General features: G+C 42.8%; 1 protein-coding gene across 1 annotated transcript in view; it reads left to right on the forward strand.

Annotated features, from left to right (window-relative positions):
• Positions 1-1,760: 1,760 nt before the first annotated feature.
• Pkp2 (plakophilin 2) overlaps positions 1,761-21,567 on the forward strand; it is a 70,630-nt gene continuing 50,823 nt past the window's right edge. The window contains exons 1-4 of the mRNA XM_032899809.1: positions 1,761-2,066; positions 13,818-13,930; positions 14,236-14,807; positions 19,744-19,879. Coding sequence (XP_032755700.1) covers positions 1,844-2,066; positions 13,818-13,930; positions 14,236-14,807; positions 19,744-19,879 — 1,044 coding nt within the window. The 5' untranslated portion in view covers positions 1,761-1,843. The remainder of the gene's footprint in view (positions 2,067-13,817; positions 13,931-14,235; positions 14,808-19,743; positions 19,880-21,567) is intronic.

Raw genomic sequence — 21,567 nt, forward strand, 5'->3', positions numbered from 1 at the left:
AAGCAAGGCAACCTTTAAAAGAAAGCATTCAAATGCGGGGTTTGCTCAGTTCCAGAGAGCTAGTCCATAAGCACCAAGGCAGGCATGGCCAGGTAGAACCAGCTAAGGGCTCGCATCTGATCCACAAGTTGCAGGCAGAGAGGCGGGTGGGAGAGAAGGAGGGGGTGGAGGCAGGGAGGAGAGAGGGGGGAGAAAGTGGTTCAGGTATGGGCTTTTGAAATCTCAAAGCCTATCCCCCAGTGGCACATCTCCAACAAGGCTGTATCTCCTACTCCTTCTCAAATAGTTTCACTAAACTATAGACCAAACATCCAAATATATGATTCTACGAGGGTTTTTGTTTCAAATCACCAGAACAAGTGATTAAAATAAAAGCTATGGAAAAAATGTTTCAAGAAACAGTGAATGTGTGTGTGTGTGTGTATGAGAGTGTGTATGAGAGTGTGTGTGTGAAAGTGTGTGTGTGTGTGTGAGTGTGTGTGTGTGTGTGAGAGTGTGTGTGTGTGTGTGTGTGTGTGCGTGCACGGAGTGCTTGTGAAAAAGTAACATTTAAGTAAGATGAAGATCTATGATAAAGATCTGAAGAAAGTCAGAGATTCCAGAATGGACTTCTAAGGCCTGTTGAACACTTACATACAACTCTTTGTTTAGTGATCACAGCAACACTATATGTAGGTACATTTATTATTCCCATTACGGACAGGAAATTGACATATAAAAATATACAGAACACTGCTTTTGGTCCTCCACTTGGTGTTTCCAAGGCCTGCTGTTCTTTCTCATGACTCCTACCTCCAGAGCTTTCCTCATGACCTTTGACCGTGTGGTCTGTTGGGAAAGGGTGACTAGTCCTTGATTTCCTCCTCACTTCCTTGATGCTTAGGTAAAGCAGGAAGCTGTACATTGATTGTATAGTTAGGAACCTGGGGAGGAGAGAGGCTGTGTTCCCTAACCATTCCAACGAAGGTACAAACCCTAGCAACCCAAGGAAAAGACCTCACTTGATAACTAGCATAGATGCTTTTCTTTTCTCCCAAGCAGCATCAGTTGTTAACCGTAAGGTCAAGGACCCTCCTGTTGAGCTTAGCTCTTGTTCTCAGAACTCAACTAAAAGCATGATAAACTCAACAAATTGCAGATTTAAGTGAGAGCCCTCTTCCATGAGTTCCCTACAAAGAGCTTGTCATAAAGAGGGCTTACTCAACATTAGAAGAGCTATTAACATATGTATTAAAAGTCATCTTTTCTCTGGGCCTCTTATTGGAGTTTCTCTGTGTGGGCATGTTCCTTAAGAAGGAAGTGGGTGGACAAGAGCGCACTGGGTACAATTTGTGTATTTGCAAGTGCAAGCAGAGGCTTTCACTGAGGGAGAACATATGTTTCTGGGGCTCCATCTGTGCAAAAAGCTCGGCATCCTGAAGTACTAAGGATTAAAAAAAAAAAGACTTTTTGAATACTTCTATTTCATACATCTTTCATAGTCTGTGAACATTTGAAACAGTGTAACTGACCCTAATTAACTAGAAGTGCTACTCACAGCCCGAGAAACTCCCAGCTGCACCTGTCCTAAGGGCAGCTCCTCCCACAATCCTTCGGGAGCCCAGTGTACGTGGGGCTTCGGAGGACGTGCTCGACCAGGGCCTGAGCGCGCCGGCTTTGCAGGAGCCACGCCTCTGTCCCCTGCGGGCCTGGGTCCCTGCGGGGCGGGGCGGGGCGGGGCGGGGCGGGGTGGGGCGAGGCGGAGCTTGCGGCGGGGCAGGGCGGGGTTTGCGGCCAGTCCCTGCGCCTCTGCGGCTCTGCGGGCAGGTCCTGGCAGTCCTTTCCTGGTCACCTTGCGGACGCCATGGCGATCCCAGGCTCACTGGGCGAGTGTGGTTACATCCGGACCGTGCTGGGCCAGCAGATCCTGGGTCACCTGGACAGCTCCAGCCTGGCCTTGCCCTCCGAGGCCAGGCTGAGGCTAGCGGGCAGCAGCGGCCGCGGCGACCCGGTGGCCCGGAGCCAGCGGATCCAGGAGCAGGTGCAGCAAACCCTGGCTCGCCGGGGCCGGAGCTCTGTAGTCGGCGGTAAGTCGAGCCCCACCCGCGGTGTTAGTCGTGGCTCTCAGCAGTGCGGACTTGTGTCCGCCCGCCCACCTGTTGCTCACCTTCCCTTTTCGGACTCGTGGTTGGTCGCTTTCGAACACGCTTCCTCCTTAACCTTTGGTTCTGGTCTACCGTATTCGAATGTTAATTACACAATTGTCCGTATTAATGAATTCGATCGGTCCGAGTTCTAGCCGAGATTCTAAAAGCACTTTGAAATTTTATGCAGACTTTGGTATGTGAGATTGTTCTGGAGAAAAGCGCTTTTGGCTTTTATTTAGCTGTTTTAGAGTTTAGGACTCTCCGTAAATATTTTTAGATAGAAACCAAACCCTGAAAGCCGTGCGGCTCCTCTATCCTCTAAATTGAGGTTACCTCTCCCAAGTACTTAGAGGAGTGCTCCACTCTGTATCTGCAGTGAGTATTTGATCTGCGACTGAACAAACTGGGCGAGTCGGCTTTGGGCCTGGGAGCAACCTCAACACCCTGCGGAGGATAAGGAGGAGGAAGGAGACTTTGGCCAGGCTGAAGGTAGCTCCGCCTGCCCACCTCACACCCACACACCAGCACCAGCACCAGCACCAACAGATGCGTGGGTGCAGAATCGTCCTCGTTAAAAAAAAAAAATCAACCCCCACCACACAGACTAGTTGACAGAAGTGTGGTCGATCAGAAAGATCATCAGAAGCTCTGGCAAAGGTGGTTACCATTAGGAATAATGCTTCTGTGCCAACGTGTGGATTCCAAGTAGCAGAGTCTGGGAGGCTGTACTCTTTAGTTTGTCTAAAGGTTAAGGCAGTTGATGTTTGCATACTTGAAGAGTAAAGAGGTGTCTAATGATTGTAAGCTCATGTAACTGAATGCCTATAATGTCCCTCATTAGGTTGTATGGTTCGCACCTTATATTGCCTTTTTAAAATGAGCTGTGAATTGGTTTTTTCTTTCTCTTTTCATATATGTAGATATAGATATGATTTTTAAGATACACCCTCCAACTTCCTGTCTCTGCCTTCCATGTGCTAGGATTGCAGCCATGAACCACCTGGGTTTTCTGTGGATCCAAGCTTAGAGTAGGAACTGAGCAAATAAATAAACCAAGATTCCAGGTAGAAAGTAGCAGAGGTGGTATATAAAAGCCAAAATGTGGAGTTTTAAACTGATCATTAATTACAGCATTAAGTGTTTGATTACAAACACAGAGTGATTACTTGGAAACCAAGCTTCCCTGTAATGAAGCTAAGGAAAACTAAGGACGTTCTAAGAGCATGGGAAGGTTTACACAGGAAAGAACGGCTTTAGTCCTGGTGAGAAAAAAAAAAAAAAACCCAAAAACAAAATTTAGGGTCAGGAATGTGGCGCAGGACTCCAGGATGACTGAGCCAGTGCCTGGCTGATACTGGCTAATCCTGCCATTGCATCCTGTAGTGTTAACAGTCTCATGCCCAGTGCTAGCCTGGAACTAAAAGCCTTCTTACTTATCCTGTAAGGGTGGCCAGCCCAGAATAACAAGCGGGCATCAACTAGTAAAGAGACGGGGCGGGGGTGGGGTCCAGTTTGGCAGGAGAACTGGGGAGCTTTGATAAGCAACTATTATACAGCAGACTGTCATCTCCAATCTCGTGTCTCCATTTCACTATGTCCTTAAATGAAATTGGAAAGGTAGATGAGCTGGATAAGGTGATCCGTTTCAAATGGGAGGCATAGGTCTGTCAACAGTTGTATGATGAGGGTCCAAGCCGCACAAAATTGGTGTCTCCTCTCTATGAAATAATACAGGAGCTGTTTGGTTAATTCGACCACTGCCACTGAATGTGTTCTTTATCAAGGGGCGTCATTCAGGTGCTGAATTAAACACACATTGGTAACAGGAAGTTTAAACCCAAGGAAACGCAGTCCTGAATCAAAAGCCCTAAATACCCAGAAAACAGCAAGGGTGTCATAGAGCATTCAATGCTAAACAGAATTTTGAAAATCTGGAGGAACTGTGATACTCGCTCCTCACCCCAACCCCATACTCTGAAACTAGGGTTGTTCAATCTCAGAAATGTGTTAGGATTGTGCACTGAAGTAAGCTGGAGATGTGTTACTGTAGAAGAGGTGAGTGTGAATAGCGTAGCCGAGTGACGTGGGAGAACAAAGGCACAGCCTTGGTGCTTCTGTTCAGCTGAACAGTTCTTCCAACTAAGGGATAAAGCTCCGAGCTATTTTTGATTACAACAGAGCTCTTTGGCAGGCTACACAGAAGTGCAGCTTAGGCGAGGGTAAAGTATCAGACCCCTACTCTGAAAGGAAGTCAGCTCCCATGTACCCTGGAGCAGTGACAGAGGTGACTCCCACCTGTTTAACCGAAGCACTTTGAAGGTGTCTGGGACTCTGGGTGACTGTACTGCTTTTTCATTTTCCTTATGTCCTTGTCCTGTCTGAGGTGCAGAAACCCAGCAATGCTGAAACAGTGCTGATCTGGAAAGAGTGACCTGATGTTACTGCCCTTAGCCCCAGTTCCCTGGAGAATTCTGGATTGTTGACATACCAGAAAGGACGAGGCAGCAGACAGGCTGCTGAGAGATTTGCGGTTAATACCCTGTAAGGCTCTTTCGCTCTCCCTGCCTTCCTTACGGTGTATGTCTTCACTCTAAGTCACTCACTGACTTTGGTGTCATTTTAAACTGCTGAGTATTTTAAAGTCAGTTTCATCTCTTAGGTCCCAAAGGTGTGTATGTGTGTGGCTGTTGTTATAAAATATGCATGTGTTTTATCAAAATTTAAAATCTTAGAAAAGTCAGAATGAAACATTTAAAAGTGGCAAAGAAAGATAGTAAAGATGGCCAAAACAAACAAACAAACAAACAAACAAAAAAAACCCTACTCTACTGTAAAACGCTGTCTTACTTTATTACATTGTCTTTCTAGTGCCTTAGTAGGAAGAAATGCACAGTGGGTTATATTTCAACTCACTTTACAAGGTCTTTGAGGATCTACCATAAGAGCTCCAACCATGCTTGTTACTCACATGATCTCCTGATGAAGCCACTATCAGCATTGGAGATTAGAGTGGATTCTGGAGAGGGAACTACAGATCTATTCTGGGCTTCAAATAGTGCAGTTAACAAAAGCCATGTGTAGTGACTCATGCCTGTAATCCCAGCACTGAGGTGTCTGGGGCAGGAGGATGGCTGTGAGTTTAGGACGAGCCTAGTCCATAGCATTAAACGCTGTTCGTAGAACAAAGGCTGTTAAAAGGTGAAGCTACGAAGAGAAATTATTTCATAATTGTCATCTTAGTTGCCAATAATAGACATGCCCTTTTAGAGACGTAAAATAAAAGCTTATAATGATTTTTAACTAGACTAGAAATTTCAATTTTAATGTAAACTAAAGTAACTGAAGATAAGATAGCACAAAGCTTTGCCCTGTTAGACTCCTATGCTAGAGGGTATTACAGAATGAGTCACTCTTGAGCCAGAGGATTAGTCAGTAGGTAGAAGGAAACCGGAGGGAGGAGTCAGTGGCTGGGCTGTGCTCATGCTGCTCTGAAAGTGAGTGTCATTCGGACCTCAGGGTGCAGTGACCTCCACGTTATCCCATTGCACACTTTCATTCAAATTGGTACATTTTTTTTTTATGTGAGAGTTTTCTGCTTTTACAAACTTCTGGTTATACTCTGTCAAAATAAAATACCAACAAAATGAGGGCTAGAAAAGAACGGACTTCTCAAATGGGAAGAACACATCCTCTGTGGGTAAAGGGCTGTGTGGGAGAATGCTCCCTGCAGAGTCAGCGGAACTGAGAGAAACCAAAGATCCAGGCAGGGCCATAGGATTTGACTAAAGCACTGTTCCTTAGAGCAGGAAGTACCTTAAGGAAAAGACCTGACTGATGTCAGAGTCGCCCTGGGCTAGTGTGCTGTTGTCATGGGAACAGTAGGCCATCTTTAGAACTGATTAGTCTAGCTATTTGTGGCTCATTGGTGCCTTCTCTTACATATCCTTCTCTGATGTATCCTTCTCTGACGTATCCTTCTCTTACATATCCTACTCTTACGTATCCTACTCTAACATATCCTTCTCTGACGTATCCTACTCTTACGTATCCTACTCTTACGTATCCTTCTCTTACGTATCCTTCTCTGACATATCCTTCTCTGACATATCCTTCTCTGACGTATCCTTTTGTGTATCAATTTTAAAACTTTTTTCTCATGTATTAAAATAAGACTTGCTTTATTTTATCTCCATATTGCTCAACATTGATATTGATATAGAATTTAATAAGAAATATATGACTCAAACACCAGATTTGATTAATGCGATCTACAATGAGAGTGTTTGCCTTCCGCTCAGATGATCTTCCAGATACTCAAATTATTTAATTCTGAGATAAATGTAGACTTCTATTTTGTGTGTATATCCAAATGTTTTTACATACAAGCCCCATGTTCCTCTTTGGAAAGGGAACACTAAGTATCATCAACAAGACTGGATATAGATCCTGAGTTAAGATTTTTTTTTTAATATCTTTGTGCCAAACTAACCCCTTCCCTTCAGTTCACTAAATTAAGAATAAATAGTGTATAAGGTTTCCTTTATAATAGACCAGTAGTTCTCAACCTTTGGGTTGCGACTGCCTTAGAGGCTGCATAGCAGATCATCCTACTTACCAGAGATTTACAAAATCACAGTTATGAACTAGCAATGGAATAACTTCGTGGTTGGGGGTCATCACACATGAGGAACTGTATTAAAGGGTCGCAGCATTGGGAAGGTTGTGACGAATATAAGAGAAACATTAAAAAAAAACTATTGTATGTCTTTTATACGTTGGATATGGGGCTTCAAAGTATACATTTAAATGTTTCGAGACCAGATTGGCAGCTTAGTACGTAGGCCTAAATAAAAGTATTTAAAAATACTCTGCAGCATTTAAAAACACACTATATCATTACCACTGAAAGAAAGCACATACTTTCTGAAATATAGCTTTAACCATAATAATGTTAGCTGACCCAAGCAATAAGATCCAAATTCTATAATTTTATCATTTCCAGAATTTCAAAGAAAAAAATCATTGCATGTTAGACTTAGTATCATATCAATTTACTGAATCTTGTAAGATTATAAGACTTTATACTTTTTAAAATTTATTTTTCTTGGATATTTTATTATTTACATTTCAGATGTTATCCCCTTTCTGCCCTCTCCCATAGCCCCTTCAAACTCCCCCTGCCTCTATGAAGATGCTCCCACTCCCACTTACCCACTCCCACCTCAACACCCTGGCATTACCCTACAATGGGGAAATGAGCCTTCACAGGACCAAGGGATTTTCCTCCTACTGATGCTGGGCAATGCCATCCTCTGCTACATATGTGGCTGGAGCCATGGGTCCCTTCATGTGTATTCATTGGTGGGTGGTTTAGTCCCTGGGAGCTCTGGTGGGGTCTGATTGGTTTTTATTGTTGTTCTTCCTATGGCGTTGCAAACCCCTTCAGCTCCTTCAGTCTTTTCTCCAACTCCTCCATTGGGGTACCCTTGTTCAGTCCAATGGTTAGCTGCAGCCACCCTCATCTGTATCGGTAGGGCTCTTAAAGAGCTTCTTAGGAGACACCCATATCTGGCTCTTGTCAGCAAGCACTTCTTGGCATCAGCAGTAGTGACTGGATTTGGTGGCTGCATATGAGATGGATCCCCAGGAGGGGCAGTCTCTGGATGGCCTCTTCTTCAGTTCCTGCTCCACTCTTTGTACCTGTATTTCCTCCCTTGAGTATTTTGTTTTCCCTTCTAAGAAAAATGAAGCCTCCACATTTGGTCTTCCTTCTTCTTGGGCTTCATATGATCTGTGATTTTTTTTCTTAGGTTTCCAACCTTCTGGACTAATATCCACTTATCACTGAGTGCATACCATGTGTGTTCTTTTGTGACCGGGTTACCTCACTCAGGATATTTTCTAGTTCTATCCATTTACCTAAAAATTTCATGAAGTCATTGTTTTTAATAGCTGAGTAGTATTCCAGTGTGTAGATGTACCACATTTTCTGTATCAATTCCTCAGCTGAAGGGCAACTGGGTTCTTTCCAGCTTCTGGCTATTATACATAAGGCTGATATGAACATAGTGGAGCACGTGTCCTTGTTATATGTTGGAGCATCTTTTGGGTGTATGCCCAGGAGAGGCATAGCTGGGTCCTCAGGTAGTGCAATGTCCAATTTTCTGAGGAGCCTCCAGACTGATTTCCAGAGTGGTTGTACCAGTTTGCCATCCTACCAACAATGGAGGAGTGTTCCTCTTTCTCCGCATTCTCGCCAGCATCTGCTGTCACCCGAGTTTTTGATCTTAGCCATTCTGACTGGTGTGAGGTGAAATCTCAGGGTTGTTTTGATTTGCATTTCCCTGATGACTAAGGATGTTGAGCATTTCTTTAGATATTTCTCAGCCATTCAATATTCCTTAGTTGAGAATTCTTTGTTTAGCTCTGTACCCCATTTTTCAATAGGATTATTTAACTCTCTGGCATCTAACTTCTTAAGTTCTTTGTATCTATTAGATATTAGCCCTCTATCAGATGTAGGATTGGTAAAGATATTTCCCCAGGCTGTTGGTTGCTGTTTTGTCCTATTGACAGTGTCCTTTGTCTTACAGAAGCTTTGCAATTTTATGAGGTCCCATTGTCCATTCTTGATCTTAGAGCATAGGCCATTGGTGTTCTGTTAAGGAAATTTTCCCCAGTGCCCACATGTTCTTAGCTCTTTCCCACTTTTTCTTCTGTTAGTTTGAGTGTATCTGGTTTGATGTGGAGGTCCTTGATCCCTTCAGACTTAAGCTTTGTACAGGGTGATAAGAATAGCTCGATTTGCATTCTTCTACATGCAGACCTCCAGTTGAACCAGCACCATTTGTTGAAAATGCTGTCTTTTTCCACTGGATGGTTTTAGCTCCTTTGTCAAAGATCAAGTGACCATAGGTGTGAGGGTTCATTTCTGGGTCTTCAATTCTGTACCACTGATCTACCTGCTTGTCCCTTTACCAATACCATGCAGTTTTTATCATGATTGCTCTGTAATAGAGCTGTTTTATGCTCTGGGTGTTTTTCATGCAAGAAAGTCCTGCACCACGTGCATGCAGTGCCCACAGAGGCCAAAAGGGGGCATCAGATTCTTTGAGAAACTTGTGAACTACCCTGTGGATATTGGTAATCAGACTTGGGTTTTCTCAAAGAACAGCTATTCTTACCCATTAAGCCATTTCTCCAGTCTCAGATTGCCAATTTGTTGTTGTTGTTGTTGTTGTTGTTGTTTTTATTTTGTTTTGTTTTTGTTTTTTAAATTGAAGGATAGAAACAAATGAACATTTTTCTTGATAGATAAAACACATTCATTATAGAGTAACAAAAGACCAAAGGTATACATACAAGTCATACAGATAAGAAATCAACAAGTACATATTATCCAAATATAGAATCAGCCTTGACAAAAATATCAGTTTTCCCGATTCCTCAGAGAGAGTTCTCTACATTTTGTAGAAAGCAGTTTCCCTTCTTCACCATGTACCCAGAAACACAGAGTAGGGGTGATGTTTGATTACCTGCCATCCATCTAAGACCAGAACATACACGCCTCCTGACCTCCTGGCAACCTAGGAGATTGCACTGACCTAATCTGTGGGGAGGCTATTTTGGATGTCTGAGTGACACGTCTGCAGAACATTAACTTGCCAGGCTGCTGCAGGACTGTCTGAGAAGTGTAGTATGAGATACGATTCTTTGTGTACAGGAGGAAAAGTCCACTTTGTGATAAGAACTTCTTGCTGCCCTGATCTGCCCTTCTCTGTTTTCCATGCAGCTAAGTGAAGATTCTAAATTCTCTCTCTTTTTTTCCTGCAATGCCTTTGAGTTTCGGCCGCTATCCACAGGAGTAGAATCTGTTTTCCTCCTGGCATTCCAAGTTCTCTTTGATGTGATGCCTGCAAATTGTCACCACCACATCCTCAGCAAACACACACAGTTTATCTTGTTATTCCCAGGCCTCTGGAATCCCTCCCCACCTTTCTCTCTGCCTGGCTAACAGTTCAGTTGTGTCACTCTGTAGGTGGCCTTCCCCCATTCCTCTCTTCTAGCACATACTGGAGATGGGGATTTTAAGTGCTAGTTAAAGAATCTGGTAATTGTAAATCTTAAAAGGTTTCAGCGTGAAAGAAACATAAAAACGCGAACTTCCTGTTTGGCTTATAAGGAATATTTAAAGAAAATAGAGCAGTTCTGCTCAGTAAAGTGAGAAGGTCAGCCCCAGCCAATGAAAAGCTGAGAAATATAATGGGTTGAGATTCCTCATTTTAAGAAAATCATATTGAAGAATTGTAATTGTTTTTGATCTGAACGTTCCAGTGGACTCTGGCTTGGCATTTCACACAGGATGGCCTCTAGCCCGGAAGGTGGAGGAGATGATGTCCTTGCATCCTGAGCAGCGGGGACTTTTGGGACACATCAGCACAGGAATGCAGCCAGCTCAGCAAAGGAAAAAAAAAAAACCTGTGGTTTTTGTTTTCAGCTTTTTGTGATAGCTGGCCAGGAACTCAGTCTGTGTAGACAGGTTGGCCTCAAACTTACATATCTGCCTGTCTTTGCATTGACCTCAGAAATGCTCGGATTACTGGCATGCCACCATGCCCAGCCCTCTTGTCTCTCTTTCCTAAGGGCAGGAGCAGCTTAGTAACAACTGCTTCCGTCTTCAAACTAATGTCCGGACCATGCTTATTTTTCACTTGTGAGGTGAGGTTTTCTCGATGAGGTGAGCCAGGATGAACTGTAAATTCTGGACTCTAGTCATCCTCCCAATTCAACCTACAGACACAGGCCATCACGCCCAGTCCCACATCATCTCTCTGGAGTCTTCAGAAAAATACAGCCACAATAGTCAGTCAGGCAGCTAAGATTCCAAGTGAATCTTCATAGTCATAGTTCCAAAAAGCACCACGAAGCTACTTCAGGTGGTGGGGGTGGCAGGTAGAAACGGTGTTGACATTGGGCAGCAGTCAGATAACTTATTGCTGATATTAGACCATTGCTTGAAGGTAAAATGAATATACTGTGGTTTTTAATTGGTTGTTGCTTTAAGGCAGTCTGACATTGTTTGGTCTAAGTTGAAGCCATTAGTTCAAATGGCTTCACCTCCTACTTCTGCCTCCCTAGTAGCTTATTCACCATACTCATCTCTAAATTACTTTGGAAAACAAAAGCAAAACAAACAGTAAATCTCATGTGGTTGTTTAATTAGGATAACCGCCACGTGTTCATGTTTGAATGCTTAGTTCCTAGTTTGGAAGGTTTGGGGGAAGGATTAGGAGGTGTGGCCTGTTGGAGGAGGTGTGTCATTAGAGGTGGGCTCTAAGAAGTCAGACTCTCATACTAGGCCAGCCTCTCCTTTCTCTCTGCTTCTATCGTATGGATAAGATGTAAGTCTCAGCTGTTGCTCTAGTGCCAGGCCTGTCACCATGCTTCTCGCCATAATGACCGTGGACTCACCCTCTGACACTGTAAGAAAGCCTCCAGTTGGTCTTTCTTTCTATAAGCTGTCTTGGATTTGGCGTCTGTCTCATCACCAATAGAACAGTAAGTAAAACATCTAGTTTCTTATTCATTAGCTAATCTGTTTCGTTGGAGATAGGAGAAACATGGGCTTTCTTCATTTTTACCTCCCATAGGCCCTTCAGGCTCAAAGCTTTTTGTGTTACCCTATGTCTATACCGCTCATCTCCAGTCCTAAGCCAGTATAACCTTTACACCTGCCTCCTAGTTGTCTGCTCTGTGGACTGGACCAGGGAGTGAGGGGCAATAGCTAGCCTAGGCAGGAGCCATGCCCTTGAGAGTATCCTTAAGACCTCTTCAAAATTGAAGAAATTCCTTTCCCTCATTCAGTGGTAAAGGCACTGAAGACACAGCATCCTGAGAAGTTCCCTTAATCATTTGGGGACCGCGATATAAGGCACACTAGCATTTGTGGCTTGAATGCAAAACAGAAATTTTGACATAGCAGATGTGAAATAAAGTTAAGATTTTATTTTTAAAAATAATATTTAATATTAGCCTGAGAATTAAGGCTGAGAGAGAAAGCAAGGTGCTCACATGGAGGTAACATACCTAAGAGCATAGAGCTGGGAAGTGAGACACACCCAGGTGTGGGTACAGGCCCCTCAAGGGAAAGTCATAGCTGTTTTAGCATTAGCCACCTGTGCCATTCTAGGGGTTCTCTGGAGGCAGGATCTCACAAAGTTGTAGAGAAGGCCTCCCCTTTTACAACTAACTGACATAAATGTCTCCAGAGATAGGATTATGATCTGATAATGTAAAACCAAAAGCCAGCAGGGCTGCACATGGCATTTAACATATGTCTTTTACCTGCCAGTGGAGTTTCTGCTGAGATTCCCAGGAACTGTAGGACGATGGCTGGGAAGTCTTTCATTGAGTTACTAATTGCACTGGGTTCTTCCTTCTTCAAGGGCAGGCAAGCGGCTTCAGTGAATTCCTGAATTCCTCTCCTTTTCCAGGCCTCAAAAATTCAGCGTCTTGAAAGCGACAGGTACAAGCCTGCAGGTGCCTCTCCTCAGGAACCAGACAAAAGTGCTTGATTGGCATCAGGAAATAGGGACACATGTGTAAATATAATCCAAATGGATTCAAACTGTTCAGCTATTCTGGGATCAACAATCTTCTTTCTCCCTCCAAGTAATTTGTGAATGAGTATTACTCTTTTGAAATGTAAAAATTTAAACCCTCTGTTAGAAAAGGTTCCATCATACTGAGAGGGACTGTATTCTGTTGTTCTCAGCATCTCTCTTGAGGCTCTCAGGATAGTTGAATGTCTTTCTTCCTCACTTGTGCAAAAGAAACGCTACAGGATAAAAATAAAAAATAGGAAAAGACATTACCTAGGCTTTAGAAGTCTTTTTTCTCCCCCATTTAAGAGGTTACAAAACAAATGCCAAGAGAAAGCTGAAGAGGCAGGAGAGGGAGGACTAGTACTGTCTTCCACCCCACATTCCTCAGAGATTAGTAAGTCAAGTGTATGAGACATGCATCACTGAGCACAAGGCCTGGCTTTCCCCAAGTGTCTGTGGGATAGTCAGGGTGTCCTGGTTTCACAGGCACAGTCATCATAAAAGAGAGGTCAATTTCCCAGCTACCAATTCACAATGCCAACACCTTGTCCTAGCTTTAGATTGCTCGTGTTTCCTGTATCTGGTAGCATTTGAATGTTTTCATTGCCTTTGACTTCTGAAGAGCAGAAAATTCCAGAGCTTCTACCCTGGGAGCACAGTTTACCTCTGACCTGAGAAATGAAACTTCCTGGGACAGAACCAAGCTGGTGCCCCCCACCACTGGTCAGCCCAGCAGCAGGCTGCAGCACTGGATTTTCCTAAAGCCTCTTGCCTATGTTGGGTTTATACTTTTCCATTGTTTCTTGTTTTGTCTTGTTTTCTGTTTGGTTGGTTTTTGTAACTTGCTTGATTTCATTCAGGCTGTCTGCAACTCAGAAAGAGAGGTTTCAGGATTACTGACATACACCTTCTGGGACTTGGAAACACCCAGTGATGCTTTGATAACCTCTGATCATTTTTCCAAATGACAGCTTTCAACTAGCGTTTTAAAACACTTAGATACAAACTTAAATGCTCGTCATGCATCTGATAATTGTTGATTGGTACATTTGTATTCTAAATTACCTTAATGTTTTCTTAATTTCAGGGAACCTTCACCGAACCAGCAGTGTTCCTGAGTATGTCTACAAGCTGCACTTGGTTGAGAATGACTTTGTTGGAAGGCAGTCACCTGCCGCTAGGGACTATGACATGCTTAAGGTGGGACATCAGAGAACATAACCTGTGACCAGATTATCAGGAAAACAATTTCATACTTTCGGGGGAGGGAGTGATCTGTCTCAAGTGGTCTCCTTTCCCAGTTTTTGAGAAAATTTGTGTAAACATGGAAAACTGGGACTTTAAAATTTAAAAGTTTGAACAATGTTAACTTCTAGTACAAATAAATATGATTCAGGCTAACCCAAAGGTACTGATTTCCATTTTATTAAAAGAAATGGACATGTTAGATTGTAATCCCAAAGTCAGACATTATGTTTCATTTAAGTTTTATTTCTCTCATACAGGCTGGAGTGACTGCCACTTACGGAAGTCGTTGGGGGAGAGGAACAGCACAGTATAGTTCGCAGAAGTCAGTAGAGGAGAGATCCTGGAGGCAGCCCCTGAGGAGACTTGAGATTTCCCCAGATAGCAGCCCGGAGAGAGCCCACTATGGGCACAGCGAATACCAATATGCCTGGCGGAGCCATGTGGTGCCTGGTGGGCGCCTTACCCTTCCACGCTATGCTCGCTCAGAGATCCTGGGCCTGCGCCAGACTGGCACAGCCCGAAGGGCACCTGGGTTCGGGTCAGTCAGCGATGCTGTCTTTGACAATGGCCCGCTTAACCCCACCATACCCACCCACCCTCCTGGCACCAGCCACAGCGCAGGCAGCCTGCTGGAGGAGACCACTGTGCGTGTGAGCCAGGCTCGATTTCAGGGCCTGCAGAGCAGAGCTGGCCGCTCCTCCTGGCCCCGGAGCTCAGTCCGCAGTACCCTGCGGGAGTCGGGAAGAATGCTGCCCACCGCAGGCCAGGCTGCGGTGGGCAGCGGGGACGCGCACGGGGACAGGAGCGCCTTCGCTGACTCCCAGCTCGGGTGAGCCTCTAAACTGCCTCACAGTTTTATATTGTGTTTATGCATTGACTTACCTTTTGACCCAGTCTTCTAGTTTATTCTCAGCACCCTAACAGTGAGGCAGGTTCACAAAAGACACTAAAAATGCTTTCTGTGGTGCTGGAGAGATGGCTCAGCAGTTAAGAGCAACGACTGCTCTTCCAGAGGTACTGAGTTCAATTCCCAGCAACCACATGGTGACTCACAACCATCTGTAATGGGATCCGATGCCCTCTTCTGGTGTGTCTGAAGATAGCTACAGTGTACTCATATAAGTAAAATAAAATAAATTTATAATAAATAGGTAAGAAGGTTTAAAAAAAAAGTGCCCCGAGAAAAGAATGAAGGAGTGAAAAAAGACGGAGAGGAAATAACAACTTTTTGCTATCTGTACGTTTTTGTTACTTAAACTCTACAATCACTAGCCATAGTTGTATCAGAATATTGTTTTAATGGACAGTGTAATTTTAATAGAATGTTTAATTCTATTTCAAAGAATCACCTCTTCTGGAGATTCTCAAATTTTGGAGGCTGGGTGTTAACTTTTCTTTCTGAAGGGAGAGGTTTGTTTCCTCTGGGAAAGAGGCAAATAGGTCTTCCCCTAACAAGAAATCAAACAATGGTAGTTGCCTTCCTGCTGGTGTCTTGTACAACTCAGAGCCTTGGCTGCTGCCAGAAACTTTGGCCACAGGCCTGCACACCGCATCCTCTGCCCTTACTCTGCTGTTTCACATTTCCCTTTGGCCAGACCCTGTTTCCAGACTCTATCTTTTTATGCCCTCCAAATATATTTTCATATGTGTGGCTCTTTCCAATGGAATATCTAAATGCAACTGTAAACTTATATTGTGATACAAAGTACTAAACTGTGGGTTTATTTTCCAGAAGATTGGAAATGTTTCAGTCAGGCAGTGGCTGATGCAGTTGGAAACAGTCTGGAGGGTAGAGGAGACACTTAGCACTTGTCCAAATCAGACTAACAAGAAATTTTTTGTTTTGTTTTGTTTTGTTTTTTATTACCAAGTAAGTGGCTGGAGAGATGGCTCAACTCTTAAGTGCACTGGCTGCTCTTCCAGAGGACCCAGGTTCACTTCCCAGAACCCAGGTGGCAGCTTGCTATTGTCCAGTTCCAGGGGTTTCGACACCTTCACACAGATATACATGCAGGCAAAACATCAGTGTACATAAAATCAAAATAAATAATAAAAGAAATCAAGTGAAACACCATACTCTACATGGATTTTTTTATAAATTAAATTTCTATACCTCTTAGAGTTGAATAATTCAACAAATGAATCTTAGATGTCTCCAGAGTGCCCTGTACTTCTATAAAGCCCCATAGAGAAAAAAAAACTTGGATTGATTCTCTGAGAGAGGGGCAGAGAAAATAAGCATGGTGTGTTCTAAGCAACAGCTCTGTGTGGAATAGTTAGAGAGTAGAGATCGGTGCACTCTGGGATCAGGTAAGGAGACTAAGGAGAATGGACCTTCAGCAAATCATCAGGCAACTGGCCATCTATAGCAGGTTGGAGCACACAACAGATCACACTGACTGTCCTGCACATTATGTTCACTCTCATTATTATTTTAACAGTAAGAAATCAAATATCCTTGTTTTTCAACATATAAAGGAAAAGTCTTTACAAAGGAATGCAAGCCCCAGAGCACCCAATGTTTATATGGCGTTTGAACCAGGGAATGGTAACTGTGTATATGTAGCCATTGAACCAGGGAATGGTAACTGTGTATATGTAGCCATTGAACCATGGAATGGTAACTGTGTATATGTAGCCATTGAACCAGGGAATGGTAACTGTGTATATGTAATGAACCAGGGAATTGTAACTGTGTATATGTAGCCATTGAACCAGGGAATGGTAACTGTGTATATGTAGCCATTGAACCAGGGAATGGTAACTGTGTATATGTAGCAAGAGGAAGATCCTTGGAGTAGGTGTGGTAGGCATAGAACAGCAACCAGGAGCTGTGTCTCAGAAAACTAACAGAAGATAAAGTGTTAGTGTCTCAGCCTGATCATCTCTTGTGCAAGGAAGGTATCTTTCTTCTGGGAGTTTTGTGGCCTACTTTAAGTAGCAGGGGAGGTCCAAGACTGCTTTCCTAGCTGCAGTTTCCAAGTTCCTTTCAGTCTGACATAGTCAGTAGTGGAAACTGCATATTATGAGGTGATATATTCTGAAACCTCAAAGAGGGTTCTTTGTTTTTCTTATTTTGGACTTTGTAATTTTCCTGTTGGAAAAAACTTGCAGTTATACTTCTGTCTCTTATTCTTAATTAATAATTTTTGAAGAATAATCAATTGCCTTTTTATAGTGAAATGCGGACCACACTGTCATTCTGGTTATCACTAATTTTATTCACATTGAGCAGGTCATGCACATATCAGTTAGGACCGCTGAGGAGGTAACATCTTCCTATCTCTTACACATGTCTGTTTTCAGTTGGATCTTTCTATAGTCACTTCCCAGTTGAAGACTTGCTTTACTGTCTCAGCTTAGACTCTTGCAATACTCTGAAGTGTCTGTCTGTCTCTAAGCTTTCCACTAACAGGAGTGAGTCATATCTACATCAGCATTCCTTCCATACCTTGGACAGTTGGGCAATTTTTATGTCTTTCTACAACACTTACGGAGCCTGACAGCTTCAGAGACGTAACCATATGCTATATCAGGAGATAAAGACTGGGCAAACTAGCACAAATATAAGTCAGGCATTCCACACACAGAAAATTACTAGGATTTTTTTTGGAGGGAGGAGTCATTCCTTTTATAAAGGCTCTTATTCTTATCAGTAGCATTTTGTGCTCTTCCTGTTATATTTGTTATTTACATTTATTAAGTTTCTTATTTTGTATGTGTGCATATGTGTGTGGTGTATTTATGTATTGTATAGTGTGTATATGTATGTGTGTAGTGTGTATGTGTGTATATATGTGTGGTGTGTATGTATGTTGTATATGTGTGGGTGTGTTTGCATGTTGTATGTGTATAGTGTCACTGTGTATGTGGTGTATGTAAGTGTATTTGTGTGTGGCATGTGTGTGTGGTGTGTGTGCATATATGTGTATATGTGATGTGAATGTATGTGCATAGTGTCAGTGTGTCTTTGTATTTGTGAGTTTGTATATATGTGGTACATGTATGTGTCTGCGTTGTGTATATGTGCAGATATGTGTGTCTGTGTAGTATGTCTGTGTTTGTATGATATGTGTATGTGTGGTATGTATGTGTGTATGTATTGCTATGGAAACCATGGAAACACACTACTACCAAGCTCTCACCTCAGCTGATTTACACTGAGAGTTATAACTAAAATTGTTGAAGAGGCTCAGTTTTTGAGTTCCTAGTTTAGAAGACAGGAACCTGGGAGCAACTGTTCTTCCTGATCTCTCACTTATCTCCCCAACCCCAACTATCAAGTCATAGTTCTGTGGGCCTCAAGAAGTGCTATCTTGTAGCTCACACTGGCCTTGAACTCAGTATACAATCAAGGATGGCCTTCTGCCATCCTTCTGCCTCTGCCTCCTAAGTACTGGGATTATAGGTTTGTGCCACCACCCTGGTACTGGGGTTTGAACACAGAGCCGAACATTGTACATGTCAGCATGTCAGGCTGATTCCTAGCTCTGTCCTGCCATCTCTTTTTAACCAATTACAATTGTCTCCTGAATTATATTTTTCAAATATGGGAACATTATATAGTTCTTAGTATAGAGGACACCAGTGTTCTGGCTTTTCTTTAAATACTTTTATATTCATGAAGTGCCTTTCAGCACAACATAAATAGTAGCCAAAACTTCCTATTTCAAGATGGCATACTCTGAAATTCTGTGTTGCAAATGTATTACAACAAAACATTACATTGTTTCTTATGTCCATACCTGCTGTAGGCTTACCACCACACAGGGACAACAGTCACAGTGCTGCCCACATTCACTTCTCACTTGTGCATATAATAATTGGCGAAGAGAGACTATTCACACTGAGCATATGTTAGAAAACAATCTCACAAGGTGTCTTGGGTGTTTTTATTACTTGGAATGAATTAGATGTAACCATGTCTATATTAGACTATCTAACCCAGTCACCTCCCAGCAGAAATTGAAAAGGAAAGTGTTGCTCTGTGAATTAGTTGGGGTTATATTTTACAGGCAATGTCCTCTATAAAGGGGACTCTCTGTATTCAACTACATATGACTTCATCATCACCTGCAACTACTGAAGGGCAAGCTGCCCGCTGAGCACCAGGCAAACTTTGTTACCGTGGCTGAGCGAAGGGTAGTAAAGAGCAGACTGGGGTTGAAGTTTTAGGGAAAGGAATTTCTAGGAAGATGATTAGACAGTGCTTTTTGCCTGACACATCTGTCATACCAGCATGACTTATTTTACCAAAACAAAACTGAGTTTTTCTGGCTGCTGTTGTATTTTCAAGTAAAATAGCAGATTCTGAGCTACTGAGAAAAATCTAATGGTTATTTTGTTTTTGTTTTTAGGGAGATGTTTCTACTATAGCTGTGAAATTCCCAGAGTAGTTATAATTTTTAATTTCTAGAACAAATTTTAAATTATGTTTAAATGGTTATATTGGTGGGGGTGTTGAGTAATTATTTTTTGTATAATTACAATACTGTACCTATTTATCTTAAAGAGTTGCATTTCTCTTTTTAGTACACATTGTTACTCTCTTCTACGACATCATCAGAAACCAGTTTCAGGAGAACTGGAGATACTCTGCCGTCAGCCTGATACCTTCTGATTTCCAGGGCTGATGTTTCTTAAGCTAAAAAAGAATCTAGAGTGCAGATGTTATAGGTGCTTCCTAATCCTAGCTAGGTCACTTCCGGGCAATCAAGAGTGCATGGTTTGCATTTTCACCATGTCATCTGTGACTGTTTGTCTAGGAATGCAGACTTAGAGATGACCTTGGAGCGAGCTGTGAATATGCTGGATGCAGATCATGTACCACTGTCCAAGATCTCTGCTGCGGCTACCTTCATACAGCATGAGAGCTTCCAAAAATCTGAAGCACGGAAAAGGGTGAGTATCTCCTAAGCCCATGTTAAATCCAGCAAAGTGTCAGTGGTATATTGACCTTGCACACCAAAACCAGTCCTTAATATAAGTGTAAAATCCTTCACTGAAGGCCAAAACAGTGCCTCCTAGTATACACAAAGCCCAGCACTGCACAAATGAGAGTTGGGGACACCGGCCTGTAATCCTAGCACTTGCTGTAAAAGCAAGTGGATTAGAAATTCAAGTTCATTCTTGACTACACTGTGGATTTAAGGAGAGCTTGAGCTGCACTGACCTATGGGTATAATAGAATATCCTTAGGTCTTATTTTATTGCTACATTTCTTTAGCAGAACAGTGATATTTGATTTTGCACTAGGTCCCTGGCCTATGTAGTCTCAGTTTTTGTATGGGTTGTAGGTTCCATCTCATGGAGTGGGCCTTAAATCAAATAAAAATCTTGGTTTGTTACTTCTATAAGCTTTGTGCTACTATTGTACCAGTGTATATTGTAAATCTTGAGAGCTGAGTTGGTGTTTCCCTTTCTCCTCTGGTAGTGTGTACAGTACCCTCCAGTATAGTAAATACTAATCCTTAGGGGTGAAGGCTCTAGGTAGGCAATCAGCTAGACTTCTCTGTGTTTAATGAGTTATATAGGTTGTCTTGAGCAATAGGGCCTTTCTGTTCATTTGCGGGGGGCAACAAATAACCAGAGTCATTTGAGGAGTCCCATGGAATCCCTCAGTCCAACAAGGTTGTGCTGGCTACTTTTGTCAACTTGATAAAAGGTAACGTCATTGAGAGCAGGGAACTTCAATTGACAAAGTGTCTTTACATGACCAGGTTGTAGGTAAGCCTGTAAGTCATTTTTTTTTTTTATTAGTGATTGATGGGGGAACAATCCACCCCAATGTGGCTGGTACAATCCTTGAGCTGGCAGTCCTGGGTTCTATAAGAAAGCAGGCTGAGCAAGCCATGCAGAGCAAGTCAGTAAGCAGCACCCCTCCATGGCCTCTGCATCAGCTTCTATCTCCAGGTTCCTGCCCTGCTTGATTTCCTGCTCTCACTGCTTTTGATAATGAACTGTGCCGTGAAACTGTGAGTGAAATCAACCCTTTCCTTCCCAACTTGCTTTTGCTCATGGGGTCTCATCACAGCAATAGTAACCCTAACTAAGATAAGTACAATTATATGTAACCCATTCCTGGCACTGGGTGCTTCCTGTAGTGATGAGAGATGTCCGGTTAGAGCTCCATTCCACTTGCCTATTATTTAGCAATGTTATTTAGACCAACTTTATCTATGTGTGTATTTTAGGAAACTTCTATTGTATTGGGTTTCTATGTGATCCCTCAAATGGGGTAGTTTTAGCTATTCTTCCCCATGTTCCCTCACTCCTCCTCTTCTTCTCTACTGTTCCCAATTTGTTCCTCCCGTTCTAGTACCACCACTACCACTCCCATCTGTCCATCCAGCTGTCCATCCATCTGTCCATCCATCCATCCATCCATCCATCCATCCATCCATCCATCCATCAATCCACCATCCATCCATCCATCCATATCTATCCTAATTCCCCTAGAGAGATGCATCCCTCCCCCTTAGTCTCTTACTCTATATCTAACCTCTGTATTTATAGTGATTATAGCCTTTTTAGCAAAGAATTAACAGCAACACCCACATATAAGTGAATATATACCATATTTGTCTTTC

Source organism: Rattus rattus, chromosome 4 (assembly GCF_011064425.1).
Source record: "Rattus rattus isolate New Zealand chromosome 4, Rrattus_CSIRO_v1, whole genome shotgun sequence".
In the NCBI taxonomy this organism is placed as follows: Eukaryota; Metazoa; Chordata; class Mammalia; order Rodentia; family Muridae; genus Rattus; species Rattus rattus.